Source organism: Pteropus medius, unplaced genomic scaffold, assembly GCF_902729225.1.
Source record: "Pteropus medius unplaced genomic scaffold, Ma_sr-lr_union100, whole genome shotgun sequence".
NCBI lineage: Eukaryota > Metazoa > Chordata > Mammalia > Chiroptera > Pteropodidae > Pteropus > Pteropus medius.
In genome coordinates, this window is record NW_024351543.1 from 13,728,239 (window position 1) to 13,748,812 (window position 20,574).

General features: G+C 34.3%; 1 protein-coding gene across 5 annotated transcripts in view; it reads left to right on the forward strand.

Annotated features, from left to right (window-relative positions):
- Positions 1 to 20,574, forward strand: part of CLASP2 (cytoplasmic linker associated protein 2) — a 149,749-nt gene that overhangs the window by 23,340 nt on the left and 105,835 nt on the right. For 4 of the 5 annotated variants that reach the window (XM_039843427.1, XM_039843429.1, XM_039843428.1 and 1 more), the window contains exon 7: positions 2,889 to 2,959. In XM_039843427.1, coding sequence (XP_039699361.1) covers positions 2,889 to 2,959 — 71 coding nt within the window. Of the gene's footprint in view, positions 1 to 2,888; positions 2,960 to 7,690; positions 8,293 to 20,574 lie in introns of those variants that run through there. The other variant, XM_039843431.1, reaches the window with a different exon arrangement.

Here is a 20,574-nt window from a genome sequence, read left to right on the forward strand (position 1 = left end):
TGAGCTGTATTTAATTCATAGTTTTTATGAATACTGCAGTTAAAAACATTCTTGTACATGTCTTCTGGTGTACGTATGTATTCATTCTCTTGGAATATATCTGAGTGGAATTGCTGAGCCACAAGGTATATTCACCCTTAGTTAATATTGACAGTTTTCCAGAGTGGTTGTACCTCTTTATATTCATACTAGCAGTGTTTGCAAGGTCCCATTATTCTACATTTTCACGGATACTTGGCATCATTAGTTTTATTCTTGTTAATTTTAGGTGTTTGGTGCATGTGTCGTTATGGTTGTAATCGGCAGTTTTCTAATCATTGCTAACAAAGAAGAGCGCCATTTCATATTTATCAGCTATTTGGATATGTTCTCTTGAAGTAACTTTTCAGGTCTTTTGCCTGTTTTTAAAAATGGGGTGGTCTGTCATTTTTTAAAAAATTGATTGGCCAGACTTTTAAAAATACATTTTAGATACAAGCCTGTTGTCAGCTATATATACGTTTAATATATTTTCCTACCCTGTGACTTGCCTTTTTGCTTTCTTGATGTCTTCTGATGCCATAAGTACTTAATTTTAATGTAGTTCTCAGTCATTCCCTTTATAGTTAAACGTTTCTGTGTCTGACTTAAAAAATCTTTGCCTACCCTAATGTCATGAAGACATTCTCTGTTTAATTGTCTTGAGGTTTTAGGTTTATAGTACACATAATTTTGTTTTGTTTTGTTTTAATGGTTAAGACAGGGATTTGGATACATTTTTTTCCCCATATGTGTACCACTTGACCTAGCACTACTTAGTGAAAACATCTTTCTTCAGTGTTCTCTTTGTTACAAATTAAGTGTCTACATATATGCTTAAGATTTTCGCAATTGCTCAAACTAAAATAGACCTAAAGAAATAATCCTTTCTTCTTATTTTTTTTAAGTAATTTTAGTTGTTAGAGGAAGCTCCTTATTTGATTTTCTCCTCATCAGAATCAGCTTCATAGGATTTTATCTTATGTGGATAGCTTATATTTTTATGTTCTTACCGAAATATGCCAGTGACTTATTAACCCTATCCTTTCTTATTTATGATTTCTTTCTCCTCTAAGTGGCTAGACACTTGGCTAATGAGGACTCTGCAACCCAGAGCAGTGACAGCTAGTTAGTGAGAAGCTGAAGGCTTCCTGACTCAGTCCATAGTTCTTTTTTCTGTGCTATGCTTGTGTCGTCCTTCTCTATGATGCTTCTCTAGCAGGTGGTAAGGGATGGGAAGGACTGCATAGGTACAAGGTGTGATAATTTTAGCCTTTTCTATTCTTTTAGCATATGACGTCATTATTTTATGGGTAGTGTTTTGAATCTTCAAAATACTGGACACATTTCTGATATGAATGAATTTGGTTTACCCATTTCTTCAGATGATTGTTCTACTAACTGTTTTTCTTTTCCACTAGCATTTGTTCGTAAGAATTCAGGATAATAAATTCAATAAATTAAATTTGGTATAATATACTGATTATTACATTCATTTGAAAACTGTAATCTTTTGTATAGGGGTCAAATAGAGCAGTCAGAACACACATATTAATCAGTTAAGTTCCCCATCTTATATGAGTGCAGTTCATGGCACCCCAAAACGATTGCAATAGTAATATCAAAGATCACTGATCACAGATCACCATAAAATATGACAGTAAAAACGTACTACCAAATATGACATAGAGATATGAAATGAACAAATGCTGTTGGAATAATGGTGCCAATATACTTACTTGACAACACAGAGTGGCCATAAACCTTCAATTTGTAAAAAAAAAAACCCACAATATCTGTAAAGTGCAGTAAAGCAAAGTTCAATAAAACAAGGTATGTCTATATAATGAATTCCTAGAAGATTTTCAACTAAAAAAATTTTTTAGATACAAAAGTATCTGCATCTTCATTTTACAAGTAAAGTGACAGGATGTGGTCTTAAGGTTTTAGACGTAAATCTTAAAACTAGTGTTATAGAAATAAAATTGTGACAGAAACATAAAAGTAAGTCAGAAAAATGTTTGGCAGTTACAGACAACATGACAATGGCCTCTTCCCTTCCTCAAATCTTTGTCATGAATTTAAGAATAAATCATAGCATGCTATATTGGAAAGTAAAGGGAAAGCGCACTGAAAAATAGTGCTGTCAGCATGATACAATATTGGAATGAAGAAAATTTTTATATGAATATAAAGCATCAGAAAGCATACAGTTAAATAAATTCTCTGGAGGGTGGGATAGTATAGTTTTTGTTCTTTGTCCGTATTCACATTTCCTAATTTTCTTTTAAGTAATGAGTGTACATTGCTTTTGTAATAAGAAACAAGTTTTTAAACAAAAAGCTATAATAGAAGTTTAGAAAGTAATTATTCTGAATATATAATCAGAAGCACTAATGGAGTTGAATGAAAATAGATTAAGAGGGAAAACATCAGATTATCAATCATATTAGCATTACTTTAGTTTCTGACATTTTATATTTCACTGTTTTTATGTTTGCCTTAAGTTTCCTTAATATGATTTTATGTACTTTTAAAAAATGTATTAGTGGCTGGATACATTCATTCAGTTGGAACTGAAGTATTTTTTTGAGTTTGGAGACGTAATTTTATAATGAAACAGGAAACTGCTTTGTGTGAACGTTATCTTTTCTGAAATATACCTGCAAATATGTACAGTGCTACTTATATTTAGCTGCTTCTCTCAACTGAAGAGAGATGGATTTTGTCTCTCCTTACAGTAAGTTAATTGTAGAAGAGTTGTATAGAACTAACAATCCAGTAATTGTTTTTTCTTAGGGAGATAGTTAAAGGAATTGTTTCTCTTTAACGTGCATGTAAAACAAACAAAATTTATTCTTTATTCGCAGATTAGAAATGATATTTGCCAAATTTGATGAAGTACAAAATTCAGGCGGTATGATTTTGACTGTCTGCAGAGGTAAGAATAATTAAATTTTTCCAGTTTTTAAACATTGCTAAGGTCATTTAGAAAAGTTTTAGACACGAAAACATGTTTTTAAGCCAACTATTTATTATATCACTGATTAAGCAGATTTGATTTTGTGGCTTGAAACTTAGGATATAATAACAAAGTCTTTACATCCTGCTGATTATTACTAAAATGACTCCTGGAGTAAGTAAAAGTTTAATAGTATGTGTAATCAGTTGTGTAAAATAATCTAGTTCTTCTGCCTTATTTTTTGTATGATATGATGGCCTTCTTGCCCTCCATGTTCTATGTATAAAACGCATTTTTTATTCTCAAAGAAATTGTTTTACTTGTTTATTAGGAACTGTGAGGTTGATGGGTTCTGTTAAACCTATGTGTAGACTACCAGTGATGATACTGGTAAAGAGACACAGATGGAAGAACTTCACCAGCATAATCATCTTTGGCTTCTTAATTGTAGTAAGATCAAGTTGGAATTCAAGGAGGTTGGGGTTAGTATCGGGCAGTTATATGATTTTGTGGTTGCTCTACTTGTTTGTGAGGATGCTAAATTGTTTTTGGTTTTCTTGGGTAGCATTTACCTAAGACTTTAGTCTTTAAGTATTAATTAGGCATATAAATATAAAAAATATATTCTATTTCCAAAGATAGTATAGGTGGTTTTTCACCTAGGAAATTAGGTCCTATAAAGAGAGCATGATTAGTTTAGTAACGTAAATGATGCTGGAGATAAAATTTGGTGTATGAATTGTATAGTCAAGTAATAGGAAAACTAGTTACTGATAAAATTTAGTTTTTTTCCTCTCTAGATTAAACCAGAACTGAGCCTTGTTTTGTTGCAGAAAGGCAAATGGAGTGAGAATTTAGTGTTAAAAAGATTGTGTCCACCCTAATCTAAACTTAGATTCAGAAGCATAAATTGACTTTAGTGCTACTCGTCCTCCCGCTGACTGCCAGCTGTTTCTCACTCATTTTCTCTGAATAGAAGATGTTTTTTTTTTTAAGTACCTTGTCCTTATTTTCCCAGCAGTTACCTCTGTCCATTTCCATAGAAACCAGAAACAGCAAGAAGATGGAGAGTTGTTGAAATACCTTGAATTGAGACTTCTCTGTTTTCATACCACTAACAATGCATTCTCATTTGTGTATTTCAGACTGTGTAGTAACAACTCTAAGATAAAGAATATAATGCATAAGTTTAAGATATTTATTATTTGGTTTGGTTTATTTTTGAAAGTACTGTCATTCTTGTATTTTGTGAGGTTATTTCTGTTACCTTAAAAATAGAAGACTTTTTGTTCCCTATTCTCTTAGCTCTCATTTATTTTTCTTTCATTTATCTGTCCATAAACAGAAAGGTTTGGGGTTAGTATCTGCCACATATTCCCCTTGTGAGGAGTCTTTAGAGATTTTTTTTGTATTGAAGATTATGAACTGTATATTGCAAATATGGTCAAATGTGAATGTTAAAGTCTGTGATATATATATATATATATATATATATATATATATATAGGTGTAGAAATTGGTCAGATGTTTTTGAAGACAGTACTATACTATCATTGAAAAATATTTCAATGAATCCATTAATAAGGAAGGTGGGGGAAACCCATTTATTGTGCTAGCAGGGTCTCCTCTCCTCTCTTCTCTCTTGTCTTTATTCTCTCTCACTGATCTTATCCAGCCCAAAAGCTTTAAAAGGTGACTATTTGCTGATGACTCCTAAACATGTAGTTGTAGCTCCCATTCATCTCTCCTTTATGCTCTAGGTTTGGTAGCCCGTGGCCTCTTATGACATTTCCATTTGGAGGCCTAATAGGCATTTCAGGCTTAACATGTCCAAGATTGAAACCCTGTTGTCCTTTACGTTCCCTTAGATCTGTTCTTCCCCAAGTTTACCCATTTCAATCAATGGTACCACCATCAACTCAGGCTAGAAATCGATCTCCCAGTCTAACTAGTCATTTTTTCCTCTGAAATCCCGATATATCTCAAATTTGCTTAGTTTTTTTCCATCTCCACTGCTAAAACCTCAGTCTAAGTCTCCTTTAGTTTTTACCTAGATTACTGCAATAGATTTCTGTTCCATGTTTGCCCTCTGGAATCTATTTTCTATCCAGAAGTGAGACTGATCTTAAAATGTAAATTAGATCATGTTGCAACAATGAAGAAGACAGTTAAAGATTCCACCTCAAGGAGTCTACGTTCCAGTGAGGTAGAATAGATCATAAACAAGTAAGCAAATATATATCCAGAGTGAATACAGTTGGTAATGAAAAAAATACAACTACCCTTTATTTAATGAATTTAATGAAATTAATTTAAATTATCCCTAAAATCTTTGAAAAGCCATTTGCCAAACGAAGAGCCATTAAATGAAAAAATTATTTCCACTAATATTATGGTATATTTCATCTCAACCCAGGATACTTGAGTAATTTCCACAGGTAGAAAAATGTATCAATTGAACACTGAAAACAGATTTTCATAAGTAATAATCTGAAGGCAAATAAAATGATGTGTACCTAAAGTAGTGTAGTGAAGGTTTATTCAACTACATTTTTATTTCTGCACAATTTTTCCTCACAAAGCCCTTTGTTGGCTCATTGTTATCGTACACTTAAACTAAAACTTTAAAGTTATAGAACAGGAAAACATTTTAGGTCAAAATAAAGGCTCAACATGAAAACTTGTGAAAATCATGCACACAACAGACTGAAGAGCCATAGGAGATACCACCTTTTTTCCTCTCACTTTGTTTACATATGCAGAGCAAATTGTGAGTTCACCCAAACATGGCATTTAATTCATATGATATTCTGTGACTAGAAACTGTTGTGGTAAGTAAATTATTTTAGTATGCCTTTGCCTGAAACCATAAAAATGAAACATCATACTTATGTTGATTTAGAGTGTCTTGGATGAAAAAATTATTTTACTAAATACAGACAAAAACAAAAAACCAGAAGATTTTGTTATAAAGAGCCATAGCTAAAAGCTGTCATCTTAACAGCCTTTTTGGCACTAGGGAAGGGTGTTCCTATAAGAATCTAATGCCTGATGATCCGACGTGGTGATGCTAGCACTAGGGTGTGGCTGCAAATACACGAAGTTTGGTTCTCTTGCCCGCTACTCACTTCCTGCTATGTAGCCCAGTTCCTAACAGGCCACAGACTGGTACTGGTCTGCGGCCCCGGAATTGGGTGCCCCTGAAGTATGGTATGGAGTCAGTAAGTAACTCAGTGATGCCACTTTAGATAGAGTAGTGGGGCAAGTCTTTCAGAGAGCTGACATGTTTGAATTGAGACCTGATAAAGGAGAATTAGCTTGTCAGTCATGGGATAAATGGTAGGAAAAGTTTTTCAGGTGACCATAAAGGCCCAAGGTAGAAAAAAGGACTTAGTATATTTGAAGAACAGAAGAGAGGCCAGTGCTGGCTAGAGCCCAGAGAGGCTAGGGGTGGATTGGAAAGGAGACCATATATGAGATGTTGTTGAAAGAATAAGCAGGAACCATGATATGAGGGCCTTGTAGGCCATGGGAGGAGTTGTGATAGACTTCTGGGAAATTCAAGGAGGGAAAGGAATGTGATGACATGGTCTGACACTATGTTATTTACATTATTCTGAGAAATAGTCTGTTCTTTTTTTTTTTCTCTTTAGTCTACCTTTTCTCCCCTTATGCATATCCTGGTATATAACTTTATACCTCATGCTTTTGTCTCTTCATTTTTTCATAATTATCATATCTATACTCTTAAGTTTTGATCGAATTCTTTGACTTGATTTTCTAGAGCATTAGTTTAGCACACTCAAGAACACAAAGTAAATCATATCATCTGAGATTTGAGCATATTATTTAGTTTAGAAATAGTGAGAAATGCACAGCATTTTTTTTTGTCTTGAGGGTTTTTCAAGCCTGACTTTAATTCTTGTATTACAAAGTAAGCTAAGCAGAATCCCTAAGTGCAGTGGAATTAGCTCTGCTAGTAGAGGGAAACTGGATTTAAAATTAATCAGATTGTGACTGAAAGGAGGCAACCCCAGCCCTGTAAGAAGGAAAAGACTGAAAGTTGCAGGCCTCCTGTGGTTACGGCAAGGCCTGGTGTCGTCATGGAGCTTTCTAGACAGTCTCCTACGCTAAGCTAATCGAGATGTAAACAACAGTGTTGGTGGCTGTGACTGCAAGTCTTTTTCTCTTTCACTGTGAAAAAACTGCATAATTCTGATTTGTCTACTGTATGGGTAGGACCTAATGCAGTCTTGGCATGTAATCATTGTAAAATATTTGCCAGCTTCTCTGTTTGAAACAATTGCTACTAAAATAATTGCTCTAGGAGGCTGGCAATAAAATAAACCATAGAAACTAAGCTTTGAAATTACCTTGATACTTGGCTTATATGAGGCAATAAGGTAGTTTTTTAAATGTGTTTATAACATACCCTTCAATGAAAAGCAAAGCAGCTCTTCTTAGGCTGATTTTTTTGTGACCATGAGCCCCAGGGCTTTCTCTGAGCTTGACAATGTGCTGATGGTTGTGCCGCTTGGATGGAGGGTGCTCCGAGTCCCTGCAGCTGCGCACTGGTGAGGTTCTGTCTCCACCAGAAGCAAGCTTTGTTCCGTGTGGCCCTGCTGTCAGCACACAGAGCAGCCTTTGATGGGCTGCCTTTGACGTGATTTGTTTACGGCAGCCAGAAATGCTTCCTGCATAATGAGAGCAGTTAATCGTGGAAACTGGGCTATTCCTATCTGTGCACTTCTAGCAATCTTCTGTTGTAAATATTAAAAGGTAACGACAAAAGGATGAAAACCTTTTAAAAAGGCGCAAATCAGTTAATCCATCAGATCATGTGATTGCTACTGATTACATGGATATCTTTAGGGAAGCAGAAAATGATTGCTGAACACATGCCTTGTGTTTTGATGATTGCATTAAAAGTCCTCTGGTGGGATGGCATTTATTGGCTCCCAGAGCTTTTCTTACATTAAATTTCAGACAGCTAGTACAAGGAGAAACATCATAACCTGTATCTAACCGCATGTGTGCAGTTAAATAATAATCTTGATTAAGCTCTCCTAGGCTCTGCTAAGTAGACTAGGGTTTTCAGCAAGACCCCAGACTTTTATTTTGAAGTGGAGCAGCAGCTGTTGGCTATTGCGGTGCAGAGCTGCAGCGCGGCCTGGGTCACACAGTGCTCTGGGTGTCTGCAGGCTGCAGGCCGAGCCCAGTGGCGCAGGCACTGAGCTGCATTTATTTGCTGTGCTGTTTGACCTCTTGGTTAGAGAGAGCTCCCTGGACCATCTGAATGGCTATGGGAGATGGTGAGTAAGATATTTTTCTTCTTTTGATTGTGTTTTACACTTCCTTTTAAAGTGACGATCATTTGCTATGTAAGGGATATATTTTTCCCTAAAGAATGAAGGACGTGTGTGTGTGTGTGTGTGTGTGTGTGTGTGTGTGTGTGTGTACACACTCATATATGCACATATGCACGTGTGTGTGCCTACTTGTCATTTGGTATCTTTCTCTACTTGATATGTCTGTATGGGATCTAGCAAATATGAGGTGACAATTTACCTTGCAACCCAAGCAAGCCCTCAGTCTTTGGTGGTAGATATGAAGGGATATTGGAAGAAACATGGAATATATGCAAAAGCTTGAAAAGAGAACATGGCCTTTGGAAGAATGACGGATTTTGGTTAGGTAGCTTGACATCTTTCCTGTTGTATTTGACAAGTAGAATTCTGTGGTAGTAAAGTGTTTAAAGAAGCAAAATGGCTTGCCATGGACACTTTTATTAGTATGCTTGTGATTTTTCAATGTCCCTAGTAAATAGTTCTCTAGAAAATATTTAATCTTTTACGAATTCTATGTAGGATATAATTTGATTAAAAATTGGTTTTGCCAGTTTTATTGTGATAAGAATAATCTAAAAAACATATTTCTATAGTGCTTTATAGTTTCCCAAAGCACTTTAGTATACTTAGTATACATTAACTTCTCAGGTACAGATAACTCTGTGAAGTATATAGAGTATTTTGGTATTTCCATTTTACAGAAAATCGAGGCTTGCTGAGATTTTAAGTCCCAGATCCAGGTACAGAGAGCAAACTAGAACCAAATTAGAGCCTCGAGCCTGCATTTGGTATTGTCCTTGACAACACTTAATTCTTGAGCTTTTTCTTTTTCATTATTAAACCTTTGGTTAAGATGCCTAGGGGTATACTTTATAATTGCATCAACACCAGAGATATGTATGAAGGGGAACTTGAGGTTCCTCAAAAATGCTTTGTTCTTAATGAAGACTGGTCTGTATTTGGGAGTTTTAACAGTTTCAGCCTTCCTTATGACTTAATGACTTTCCTGTAAGGAGTTTGTCCCCTTGGAACTACGAGGAATAGCTGCGAACTTTATAAAATTATATTTGTAAACAGTGATTTAAACTATTAATGTACATGTTAATGGAAATAATGATAGTAAATTTGGTTTTGCATATTGTTATGGTTTATTCCAAGAATTTCTGTAACTTTTGTATGTCCTTATAGAAATAAATAACTATAATTTTAACTACTAATTTTTAAGGCAAAAGCCATCAAAATTAGCAATTAAGTTCTCATATATGTAAGGGCCAAGTCTCATATTGCCAAGTTTGTTCATTTGTTTGTTTAAAACTTAATTTACAGGCAGCTCTAAATGTTGAATTGGATTTGGGCAATATTCAGATTGTATTTCTTTCTTAAACATTACAGGTTCAATGCCAACAATGTATATTTACTTAGTTTTTTTTCCAAATAGTACATGAATACATTCAGATTGTTTAGGGATTTATTGATTTTTAAAAATCAAAGTAACATCCTCTTATAAAGCTCAGAGGGTAAACTTCCTTCTCATTATCTTCTTCAAAATGAAAATACTTTTATTGGATTTTATCGATAATTAAAGGAACACATCTTTATTTAAAAAATTTTAAATCTAAGAATAACTATACATATACATATAAATACATATACATACAGGTTATCTTGGGATTTATAGTTCTGGGCAGTTTTATATATACTCTGAATATTCGTCTCTCTCACATATAATACAGCTCTACCACACTGGTATTGTGTAAACATACATAACAAATAGATTACGCTATTCCTAACCTATGTTGTTTTTTATTCTTTCGTTTTAAATTATGAACTTAATACACAAATACTGTCTTCTCCTTTTCAAAATTCAAACAATGCAGATAAATTAAAAATTCTCTCAGAACCACCTCCAAGCCCCAGGTGTTCAGAGATGAACACTTTTATTAGTATGGAGTTTGTCTTTTCATACCTTTCACTGTGCTTTACATGTATATTAAATATCAAAATAAATGGGTTTGTTTTGACCGAGTTTACATAAATGATATCATTCTGAATGTATTTTGCCATTTGCTATGTCTAATCAATATGGCAGAGATTTTTTTTTTATGTTGTCATGTGTAACTGCCTCATTTGTTTGAACTGTTGCATAGAATTCCATAGTATGGATGTATAATAACCTTTTTTTTTTTATGGAATTTGAGTCTGTTTAATTACATATAATTTTCTAAATGATTCTGAAGTTAATACCTTCATACAAATCATATGAGCATATACAACATACACGTATATATTTCTTAAAATAGTCTAGAAGTAGAATTTGTGGATCAGTTTTTCTTTTTTAAAATTGTGTTAGCTCTATCGAATTTCCCCTAAAAGGGGCTTTACCACTTACCACAAACAGTACCTGCTATCCTGTATTCTTTTCCATTCTCCTTTTTATTAATCTTTCAAAAATTTGCCTATTAGATGAACGAAAAATATCTCACCCTTAAAAAAAAATCTTTATTTTCTTATAGGGTTGATCATCTTCATATGTTTATTTGTATTTCCTTTTCTGTGGATTGCCTTCTGGCATCCTTAGTCAACTTTTGTTTATTTGACTTTTTTGTTGCCTTTTTTGTATAGTTGCTCTTTGTATATTTTGGTTATTAATCTATTCTCTATTGAATATGTTATTTAAGCTTAACTTTAAGGCCAATGAAAAATTTTATTGCAGTTTAATTTTTGGAAAACTTGGACTTGGGAAGCAGTATAATGACTCATTGAAGAGTTTCAGCTGCCTTTCTGTTGGTTGTCTGTCCTTACCCAAGAATATAAAACCAGGTAGTCAGATGATTGTGAAGTAACTCTGGGCAGAATTAAAAACCTGTAGGGTTATTCTGTGGTGATAAGCCCTGCAGTTTGCCTCAGAAGCTCTTGAGAGGAATTTCGCCTTTGGTTATGCTGCACTGTGGCTGGAAAGAAATAAGGTTTTGTTGCAAATAGAGTATTTGTAAATTTAACATTTCAACAGTCTGTTATTTCAAACACAAATCTTTTAGCAAATATGTACAAGTGATGATATAATCCTGGCTTTCTATAGTTAAGCCCTCTGGTACCACTCCAAATTGACACGTAACTACTAGTTTTGGGGATAGGGAACAATAGTAAGAAATTAATACTGACTAGATCTTTCTTCTTCCATACCCTGGAATAGTCTCTACAATATACTAGGATTGGGTAATTTAAATCACTGAAAGAAAGCAACTCTTTAACTTATTGGCAAAAAGACCAAAGTTTTCTTCAAGGAAAAATGATAAGGGGGGAAAAAAGAGTTTGTAAGGAGAAAAAGGTAAATTACAAGGGACAAAAGATTGAGTATTTAGCAGCAATATAAGCAATAAGTAGTAGGCACTAACATTAAAAATCTTAGCCTTCTTGAAACAGACTCATTTAACCATCTGGGTGCAAGGTGCTGAGCACCAATAGCAACATATCGTTAAACCCAATGTTGCTAATGAACTTGAACCTTTAAGAAAAGGTTTATATCTTCTCTTTGTAGATATAGAATGGAGTAGTTGACGTTCTTGGCAACTGTAATGACTAATCTGTAGCTGTCATGAAAATTAAACTACCTGAAATGACTAGATTTTTGTAAAGGTTCTAAATAAACCTTATTATGGACTGCATTTATTATTTAGTTTGATATTATGTTATCATGAAATATGTTATTTAATTTTATTAATACCAAGTAATGTTTTAAATTGTGTTTGCCTCTTTACTTCATTGAACTATTGAAGGTCTTGAATTTTTAAAGGGCTCCTTTAAAGAAAGGGTTAAAAGTCTTCAAATATATTTTAACTAGTTAATTCCTACCTACAAATTTTTAGACTATCAGATTTCTTGGCTTCTTCTGAATGTTGTATAGAATGGACTTCATTTTTTATACTTAAAATAATTAACTATTTATGATTAACTGTGTTGCTGAAAACACATCACCTTCATGTGAATATTGAAATTTGGCCATTGTTTTATCTTGAAGTGCTTGGATTTTCAATTTCTAATTGTTTTACTGAAAATTTTCATTTTAGTTTAAATGAAAACATTTAAAATTTTTACTATTTGGTTATTTTACATCTGAAGGTTTGTGATTTTCTTTAGCTCTGAGACATCATTTTCTATTATTATTATTATTATTATTACTATTATTATTTTGATAAGTTTCTCCCCTTCATTAGCTTATTTGTATCTTTTAAGAATTTGTCGTAGTCTTTGCCATTATGATGTTGCTTATCATTGTATTGGGGATCTATTGCAGGCTTTTAAGCAAGAGAGTAACATGATTCTATTTATCATATTTTTTAAGGAAAAATTTCACACATACCCAGAAATATAGAATATTGTCATAAACCTTCATTCCCACCATTATCCAGCTTCAAGGAATTACCAATACATAGCCTATTTTTACTTATCTGTATCCCTATTCATCTGTATCCCTACCTATCTTCCCTAGCTCTACTATCTTGCTGGACTGGGGTATGTGTGTATGTGCACACATATACATATATAAAATAAAACATCTTTTTAAAAGACAATTACAGTACCATTATCACTTCTGAAATAATTAACCCGTAATATCAGATATTCACTGTTAAAATTTCCTTAGTTGTTTCATAAATACCTTTTATAGTTTGAATTGAGATTCACACAAGATATATCATTGCAGTTGGTTAATATATCTCTTAAGGTTCTTCTATTCACCTGTAGCAGTTGTCTTTTTCTCCTATCACCATTTATTTGTTGAAGGAAAAAACATCTGTCAGGTGAAGTTTTCCCACATACTAAATTTTGTTGATTGCATTGCCACTATGGTTTTATGTTTTTGTTTTGTAATGTTTTTGTATCCCCTGTATTTACTGAAAATTGAAAATTCTACTAATGGTTTGATCATAATCAGTTCTGATTTTTTGGGGAGGGGCACAAATTTTGTAGGTGGTAGTGTGTATTTTTGTCATAAAGTTCCCCATCCCTTTCACTTAACAATTTCAGTACCCATTGCTTTAAATTACTGTTTTAGGGGATTGCATTGTCTACTTTGTAGTTTAGAAAGTCAAGAATGGAAGCAAGGAGACCAGTTAAGAGATGGTTGTCACAATATAGGCAGGGATGATACTGGTTTGGCCTTAGATTAGGAGTGGCAGCAGAGGTAAAGAGAAGTAAGTGGATATGAAATATAACTTGGAGTTAATATACAACAAGAACTGTTGGTAGATGATCCATATGGGGCAGAGGAGAACTTGGAATGAGGCTCCCACCTTGTGAGCTTGAGCTCACTAGATGGTGATGTCATTTACTGGGATGGGGGAAGACAGGGAGAACAGGTTTGGAGATGATGGTTGGGGTTAGATTATCCATGTCGAATTAGAGATGCCATGGGGAAGATGTCTAGGAGGCAGTTGAATATATAGGTCTGGAATTGGGAGAGGATAGGCTAGAGACAAACATTTGAGAATTACCAGCATAAAGAAAATATTGAAAACTATTGAGAATAGACGAAGCCAATTAGAAAATGTGTAGTCTGGGGAAAAGAAGGATATTCAACGTTTAGGGGTTGGGAAATGGATGAAGAGACTGAGCTAGAGGGTCCTGTGAGGTCAGGGGAAAGCTAAAGAGAGTATCCTGTTGTAAAAGCAGAGTGAGGAGTGCAGGCAGCTAAAATTTGTTTGCGTTTTCTGAGACACCTATGGTGTAATTTGGTCCTTATTTAAGTTGCTAGTATAGCTATAAGATATAACAATGGTCATTGCTAGATATTCAAGAGTATAAAAACAGTTCAGAAATCCAAAGCCCTGTAACTCTTTGTTTTAATTAGAATAAGGAAGGATGTAGCTTCAAGTGAAAAGAGGAACTTTGGTATAAGAAACTACTTAATGTAAAACAGGGTATATTTTTCACATGAAGGTCCATGGTGTTGTGAGTTCTTACTAAATTGTATGATTGGTTCACTGAAGAAAATCCACACAAAATGATTTTTTTTTAATGAGACATGATGTAAAGTTTTGGCTTGCTCTTTTGTTTGCCATGTAGGATGGAGCAGTTTTTTAGATCTCTTATATGCATTCAGAAGCAGAAATTTCAGATTTTGGAATATGTATACCCATAAAAGTGAAGTAGAAAGTTTAAATAGCCATTTGAATACATAAATGGCTTTTCTTCAAAGGGAAAAAGAAAAAAGAGAAGAGGCTTGATTATGGTAATATAAATATATAATTTCTTATCTGAAACCTTCGGGACCACCTGGGTTTTGGAATTCATAATATGTCAGATTTTAGAAAAGTAATATGGTTGTATACCTTATATAACAATTCCAGCTGGGTTTGGGGCTCCACCTTGTAATCAAGCACATTAATATTTTTGCAGTTACAAATTCACAGTAAGTGAAAATAAAGATAATAAACTGGCCTTCATGCCAGTTCACACCATGTTTTGCCATAAACTTAAGTTCAAATCAGTTCAGATTTTGTTGTCAAATGAATTTAAAAAGGCAAAACAAGTTAAAGCTGAATTTTTAGAGCTTTTCAACTTTCAGGCATGCCAATATGGAATTGTGGGCCTATAAATAGCTCAGTGCTTACCGAGGACAGTTTCCAAGTGTAATATGAAGGCAACATAAGCCCTTATCCTACTTGGGCTTCTTTTATCTTCCTCCTTTCTTTCTGCCCGTCCCTCCTCCCTCCTTTCTCTTACCCACTTCTGCCTCCTTTCTTCTCCATTTATTCCTCCTTTATTTCCATCTCTTCTTCCTCCTCCTCCTCCTCCTCTTCTTTCTCTTTTCCTCCATTTCCTCTTGTCCATCTCCTCCTCCATCTCTTCCTCCTTTATTTCCATCTCCTCTTCCCTTCTATCACCATTTCTTCTTCCTCCCTATCTTCTCTTTCCCTTCCATCTTTTTCTCCTCCTCCATCTCCATCTCTTTGTCCTGCTCTTATCAGTTCCTCTCCTCCTTTTTCTCTTCTTTTCCATCTCCATCATATACGGAACTACTACACCCTGCTTACTTTATTAGTTTGTATTCTCTAGTACTTTTTAATATATTCATCTAGTTCAGTTTCTGCACCAAACCATATATATTGTCTTTTTGAAATATTGGAGTGAGAACAGAGGTATCAACATAATTATAATTTGTACGTTGTTTCCTGTATTCTATCCTTTTTTGTTTGTTTATTCAGTAAATATGGAAGCACCTACTATATATATATATCCTAGGAAGTTTTTTTCTGATTTATCTTCTAGTTCATTAATCATCTTTTGAGCTGTGTCTAATCTACTGTTATGCCTGCCCACTGGATTGAAATTTCAATTGTTGTATTTTTATTTCTAGAAGTTCTGTTTGGTTGTTTAAAAAGAATCTATGTCACCTTTTTTTATATATATAATTTTGTCATCTCTGAAGCTATTTTCAAGCTTGCGTAGTAAAGCATCCACATATAGCTTGTGTTTGATAATTCTAGCATTCGAAGTGGATCTTTCCTATTGTCTCTCTCTTTCTGCTTATTCTTTCTCATGGTATTGTGTTTCCTGTCATGCTGAGTGACCATTGGAAAATATTTGTGCAAATAATGTGAGGCCAGAGACTTCCAGGAAAATTTTGCATTTGCTTTGGCTGTTGCTTGGGAGTACTAGAAGTGTAAGCCTGCTGAGTTTAAGGGCTTGAGTGTTTCGACCGCCCAAACATTTAACCTTAATGAAGTACTCCATTTGATTTACTTCTCTACTGGTCTCTTCCGAGAAAAGTTTGGAAAGAATAAAAGACTTTAAGATGGTAAGAACTTACTTATAGTGCATTTTAATCCTGAGAGTACAGTTAACCCTTGAACAACCAACTGTACAACCCCCATGCAGTTGAAAATCTGCATATAACTTTTGATTCCCAATAAACTTAACTATTACCCTCAGTATCCACAAGGGATTGGTTCCATAACCCCTTGTGGATACCAAAATCTGCAGATGCTCAAGTCTTCTCTACAAAATAGTATAGATCATTGCATACAGTAGGTCCTCCGCATCTGCAGACTCCTAGCCACAGAACGAAACAGTTGCAGGTATTTATTGAAAAAAATCTGTGTATAAGTGAACCAGTGCAGTTCAAATCTGTGTTGTTCAAGGGTGAACTGTATACTCTTTTGGTATACCAGCTTCTGTTGGGAAGACTGTCCTCTTAGACTCTGCATCTTATGTTGGTTTTGAATTTTGTTCCCTTTGCCCCACAAGGCCTTTAGAATAGAAGTTCAAATGTACTGGTTTTATCCTTTTATTTCTTAGTATATTTTAGGTATATTTATTGTTTTAAGAAGGTTTTTTTTTTTAATGTGTATTTTATCCAGTGATTGTAGTTTGTTTGCCTTTAGAGTTTTGTTTCAAATAAACTACTAATGCTTTTACCGGAGACCAAAAGTCTCCCTAAGACTATAAAGTGTGCTATTCTGAGCATTGCTCCACATGTTGGAGGTATGGCAGTGGGCAAATAGACAAGTTCTTATCCTAATAGATAATAGATTTCAGTGGGAGGAGAGCGATAATAAATAATAAAATAAGTAAAATAATTGAGTTACCCTTTTAGTATCCAAACAAGAATTCTTTGAGGAAGTAATAGATGAATAAAGATCCGAAGCAGGTGAGTAAACAATGTGGCTATGAAGAGGAAGGGCATTCTAGGCAAAGGCAACAAGTGTAGAGGCCTTGATATGAGTTACAGCAAGGAAACTGGTAAGGCTGGATTGGAGAGAAAGATGAATAGGTAGCAGATAGCAAGGAGATGAGATTAGAGAGACCTACATGATATTTAGGATCTTGTAGATCTTGGAGTCTTGGTATGCCTTTTAGGAGGATTTTGAGCAGCAATATGATGGGACTTTATTCAACTCAGACATTTTGTTGAGAATAAATTCTAGGAATGCAAATGTGGGAAGCAGGAAGCAGAGTTAGCTATGACAGTTTTCCGTAATCGTTCTAGTGTTATAGCACAAACAAAACAAAGTTCCTGCCCATTTCCAGTCCAGCTTCTAGTTCACTTATAAAAGTGTTTCAGGAAGTGATGGGTGCTAGTAAGAAATAGAACTGATTTGTTCTGATATTTTGTGGTTATTAAGAAAATATTTTTAAGCCTAGAATATTTATAATCTCTAAATAAATTACAAAATATTTTAAATTTAGGGGCTTGCGATGATGTAGTTTTATGAATTCTTTTAGCTTATGGTCAAAAAAGATATAACCTTATTGGAAGTAGGTAAAAATTTATTTTCTTCTATATTTGTAGATGTCTGTTTTTCTTTTTACTTCTTCATCCTTTGCTTTATATATTTGAACCTATGTTACTGGTGCACAGAAATTTAGGGTTCTGATTTTTTTCTCTGTTGCATTGACCTCTTTGTCATTATTAATAGTCTCTTTCTCTGGTAATGCTTCTTCAGCTGGCTTTGTTTGAAGTTAACATAGCTGTACCCATTTTCTTTTGATTGATGTTTGCTGTGGTCTTTAACTATTATTTTATTTTAACATGGCCTTATCTGAAAAGTATATTTCATTTAAGCAACCTGTTTTTTTAAAATTCTGTCTTGTTCTTTTACTTGGAATATTTAGTCCATTTTCATTTAAGGATTTACTGATATACTTGGTTTTCTATTTGCCACTTTATCTTTTATTTCTATTTTATCACTTTCTTTTTGCCTCCTTTCCTACTTTTAGATTAATCAATTATTTATTTTTTCTTCTATTAGTTTATACATTTACTAGTATTTTAGTGGTTACTCTAGAGCAGGAATTGGCAACTGTTACTTGCAGGCCAACTCTCCTCACAGCCCTGTTTTGTACATAAAATGTTATTGAAGCACAGCCACATCGATTTGTTTACATATAGTGTATCACAGTTTGGGTACTGTATACAGTGGCATAATTGAGTAGTACATATATGTATTGTTTGTAAAGCCTAAAATAAAATATTTACTATATGGCCCTTTATAGACAAAGTTTTCCAACTCCTGCCATATGACAGTGGTTCTTAAACTTGATTATGCATCAGAATCCCTAGGAGGGCTTGTCAGTACACAAATTGCTGGGTCCCCATCTCCAGAGTTTCTGAGTCAGTAGATATGAGTTGGGGCCCAAGAAATTGCATTTCTAACAGATTGCCAAATGATGTTCAGCTACGAGTCTGGGACCACATTTTGAGTACCAGTGTTGTAGAGTTCACAATATGCATCTTTGACCTATTACAATCTAAAATAAATTACTGTACCCAGGGAAGTTTATGACTTCCACAATAATAGTAAAAGCCTTAGTAGAACCCTTTAACTTTGTTTGCTTACCTCTTAGGAGTACTATTTTATAATAATCTCAAGCTGGCAACACCTCAAGTGGCCATCACAGTGTAATGGATATGAATAAATAGTGGTACAGTCATTCATATGCTAGAAAACTGTAAGCAGTGAAGACGAATCTTCCAAACATTAATTATATTAAGTGAAAGGAAGCTATATACGAGAGAACCTATTGTATGATTCCTTTCATACAAAGTTCAGAAATGGGCAAAACTAACTTCTGATGTTAGAAGCCAGGACTATCTTGCTTGGGCAGGAAATAGTGACTTTGAGGGAGTTCAGTGAGGGTGTTTACATGAGGCCAATAACAGTCAGGAGACTGGTTACACTGGCATGTCCATTTTGTGAAAACTTATTGAGCTGCATACTTAGGATTTGTATCCTTTTCTCTGCTTATTTCGATAAAAGGTTAAAAATTAATTTCCTAGTAGTTTGAGAATGTTAAGAGTTAAATTTTTTTTATTGGTAGAGACATTTACTCTTTTCAATTCTCGTGTGTTTGTAGGAACAGAACACTGTTTCCATGGGAACTTCTGGCTGCTCAGTGTTTCAGTACCTATCTTTCTGTAGATTTGTGTGTCTGCCATCTCCCTTAGGTACATTTTTTACATATGGTGGCAAAAAAAAGTTTATTTGGAATTCTATTAGTGTTTTTAACATAGCAGTCTGTATAGAGCATATAGGCTTTAATTGATCCAAACTGACTCCCTAATAGTTTTATACTAATATATATATTTATTTATGTACCTGGAAGATACTTTTTTCCTAAAGTGGTGTTATTTAAGAAAAACACTTGCTGAAATGGAATGTGGCTTTCTATTAGGGTATCTGTTTGATCCTCTTGTTTCCAATAAAAGTCTTTCAACACTTGTTTGCTGTATTTCCTTTAAATACATATTTAATAGTAGGACTGGAAGTATCTCTTTGTAGGAATGATTTTTATTCTTAGTTTATTTGGATATTTGCATAGGTAAGTGGAGCAGATTGAAAGAAGATTCTGGCGTATTGATCTGAAGCCTGTGGTAAAGCTGCTTCTCTGCCTCGCCCATCTTGTTTGTCGTGGTTGGTTTGTGCAGGGTCCTAGAGAAAACCATCTTCTCAGACGAGTAAAATGCACACATCTTGTGATTTTAGCGGGGAGGAGGTAGATGTGGGGTTTCATTTTATGTAAGGAGATGATGCTAGTGTGGTCATTCACAAATATTCTAGAAGGAGCTTTGTGGAATATTTTAGAATCATTTATGAGAACAAATTGTTCAGTTTGGTTTCTATGGCCTAAATAAACAGCAGATTACAGAGTTAATTATGCACAGTAATGAGCGCTGTGATAGTCCATGTTTTACTGATGCAATAATAAGCAGCCCAGCAGAATATTGCATAAAACCTTATTATCTGTTTGTATAAATTTTCATATGAATTAAATAGAAAAATACAAATTTAGGCTTATAAACCTTTAGTATTGAATACCTTTGAAATTTTGATACAGAATAAGGATTGCAGCTGCAGAGAATTTTTTAAATACATAGAAAATTTTTACCTTTCATCTGGCAGTAGCTGCCATAAGATGATGTCACCTTGTAGCTGATTGGCTGTTACAGTACCTAGGGCAGGGAAGAGAAAGAAAAATGCCGGCACAAACCTCAGTGGTGGTTCTCTGGTTGTTTCCATCTATTTTTGATAGAATCTTTGATTAGTATCAGATCTACTGTATTTGGCCATGTGAACCTTTGGGAGCATCCTAGGGTGAGGAAAATTAAGAGCTTTCAGAGGAATGAGGCGACTGATTTGCAAACGGATCTGTGATTGTAAGTTGCAGAATCTGGGTATAAGGAATAAGGCAGGGTGTGCTGGAAGATGCACTATGGGAGGAGCTGGCAGAAAATGCTTATATTAG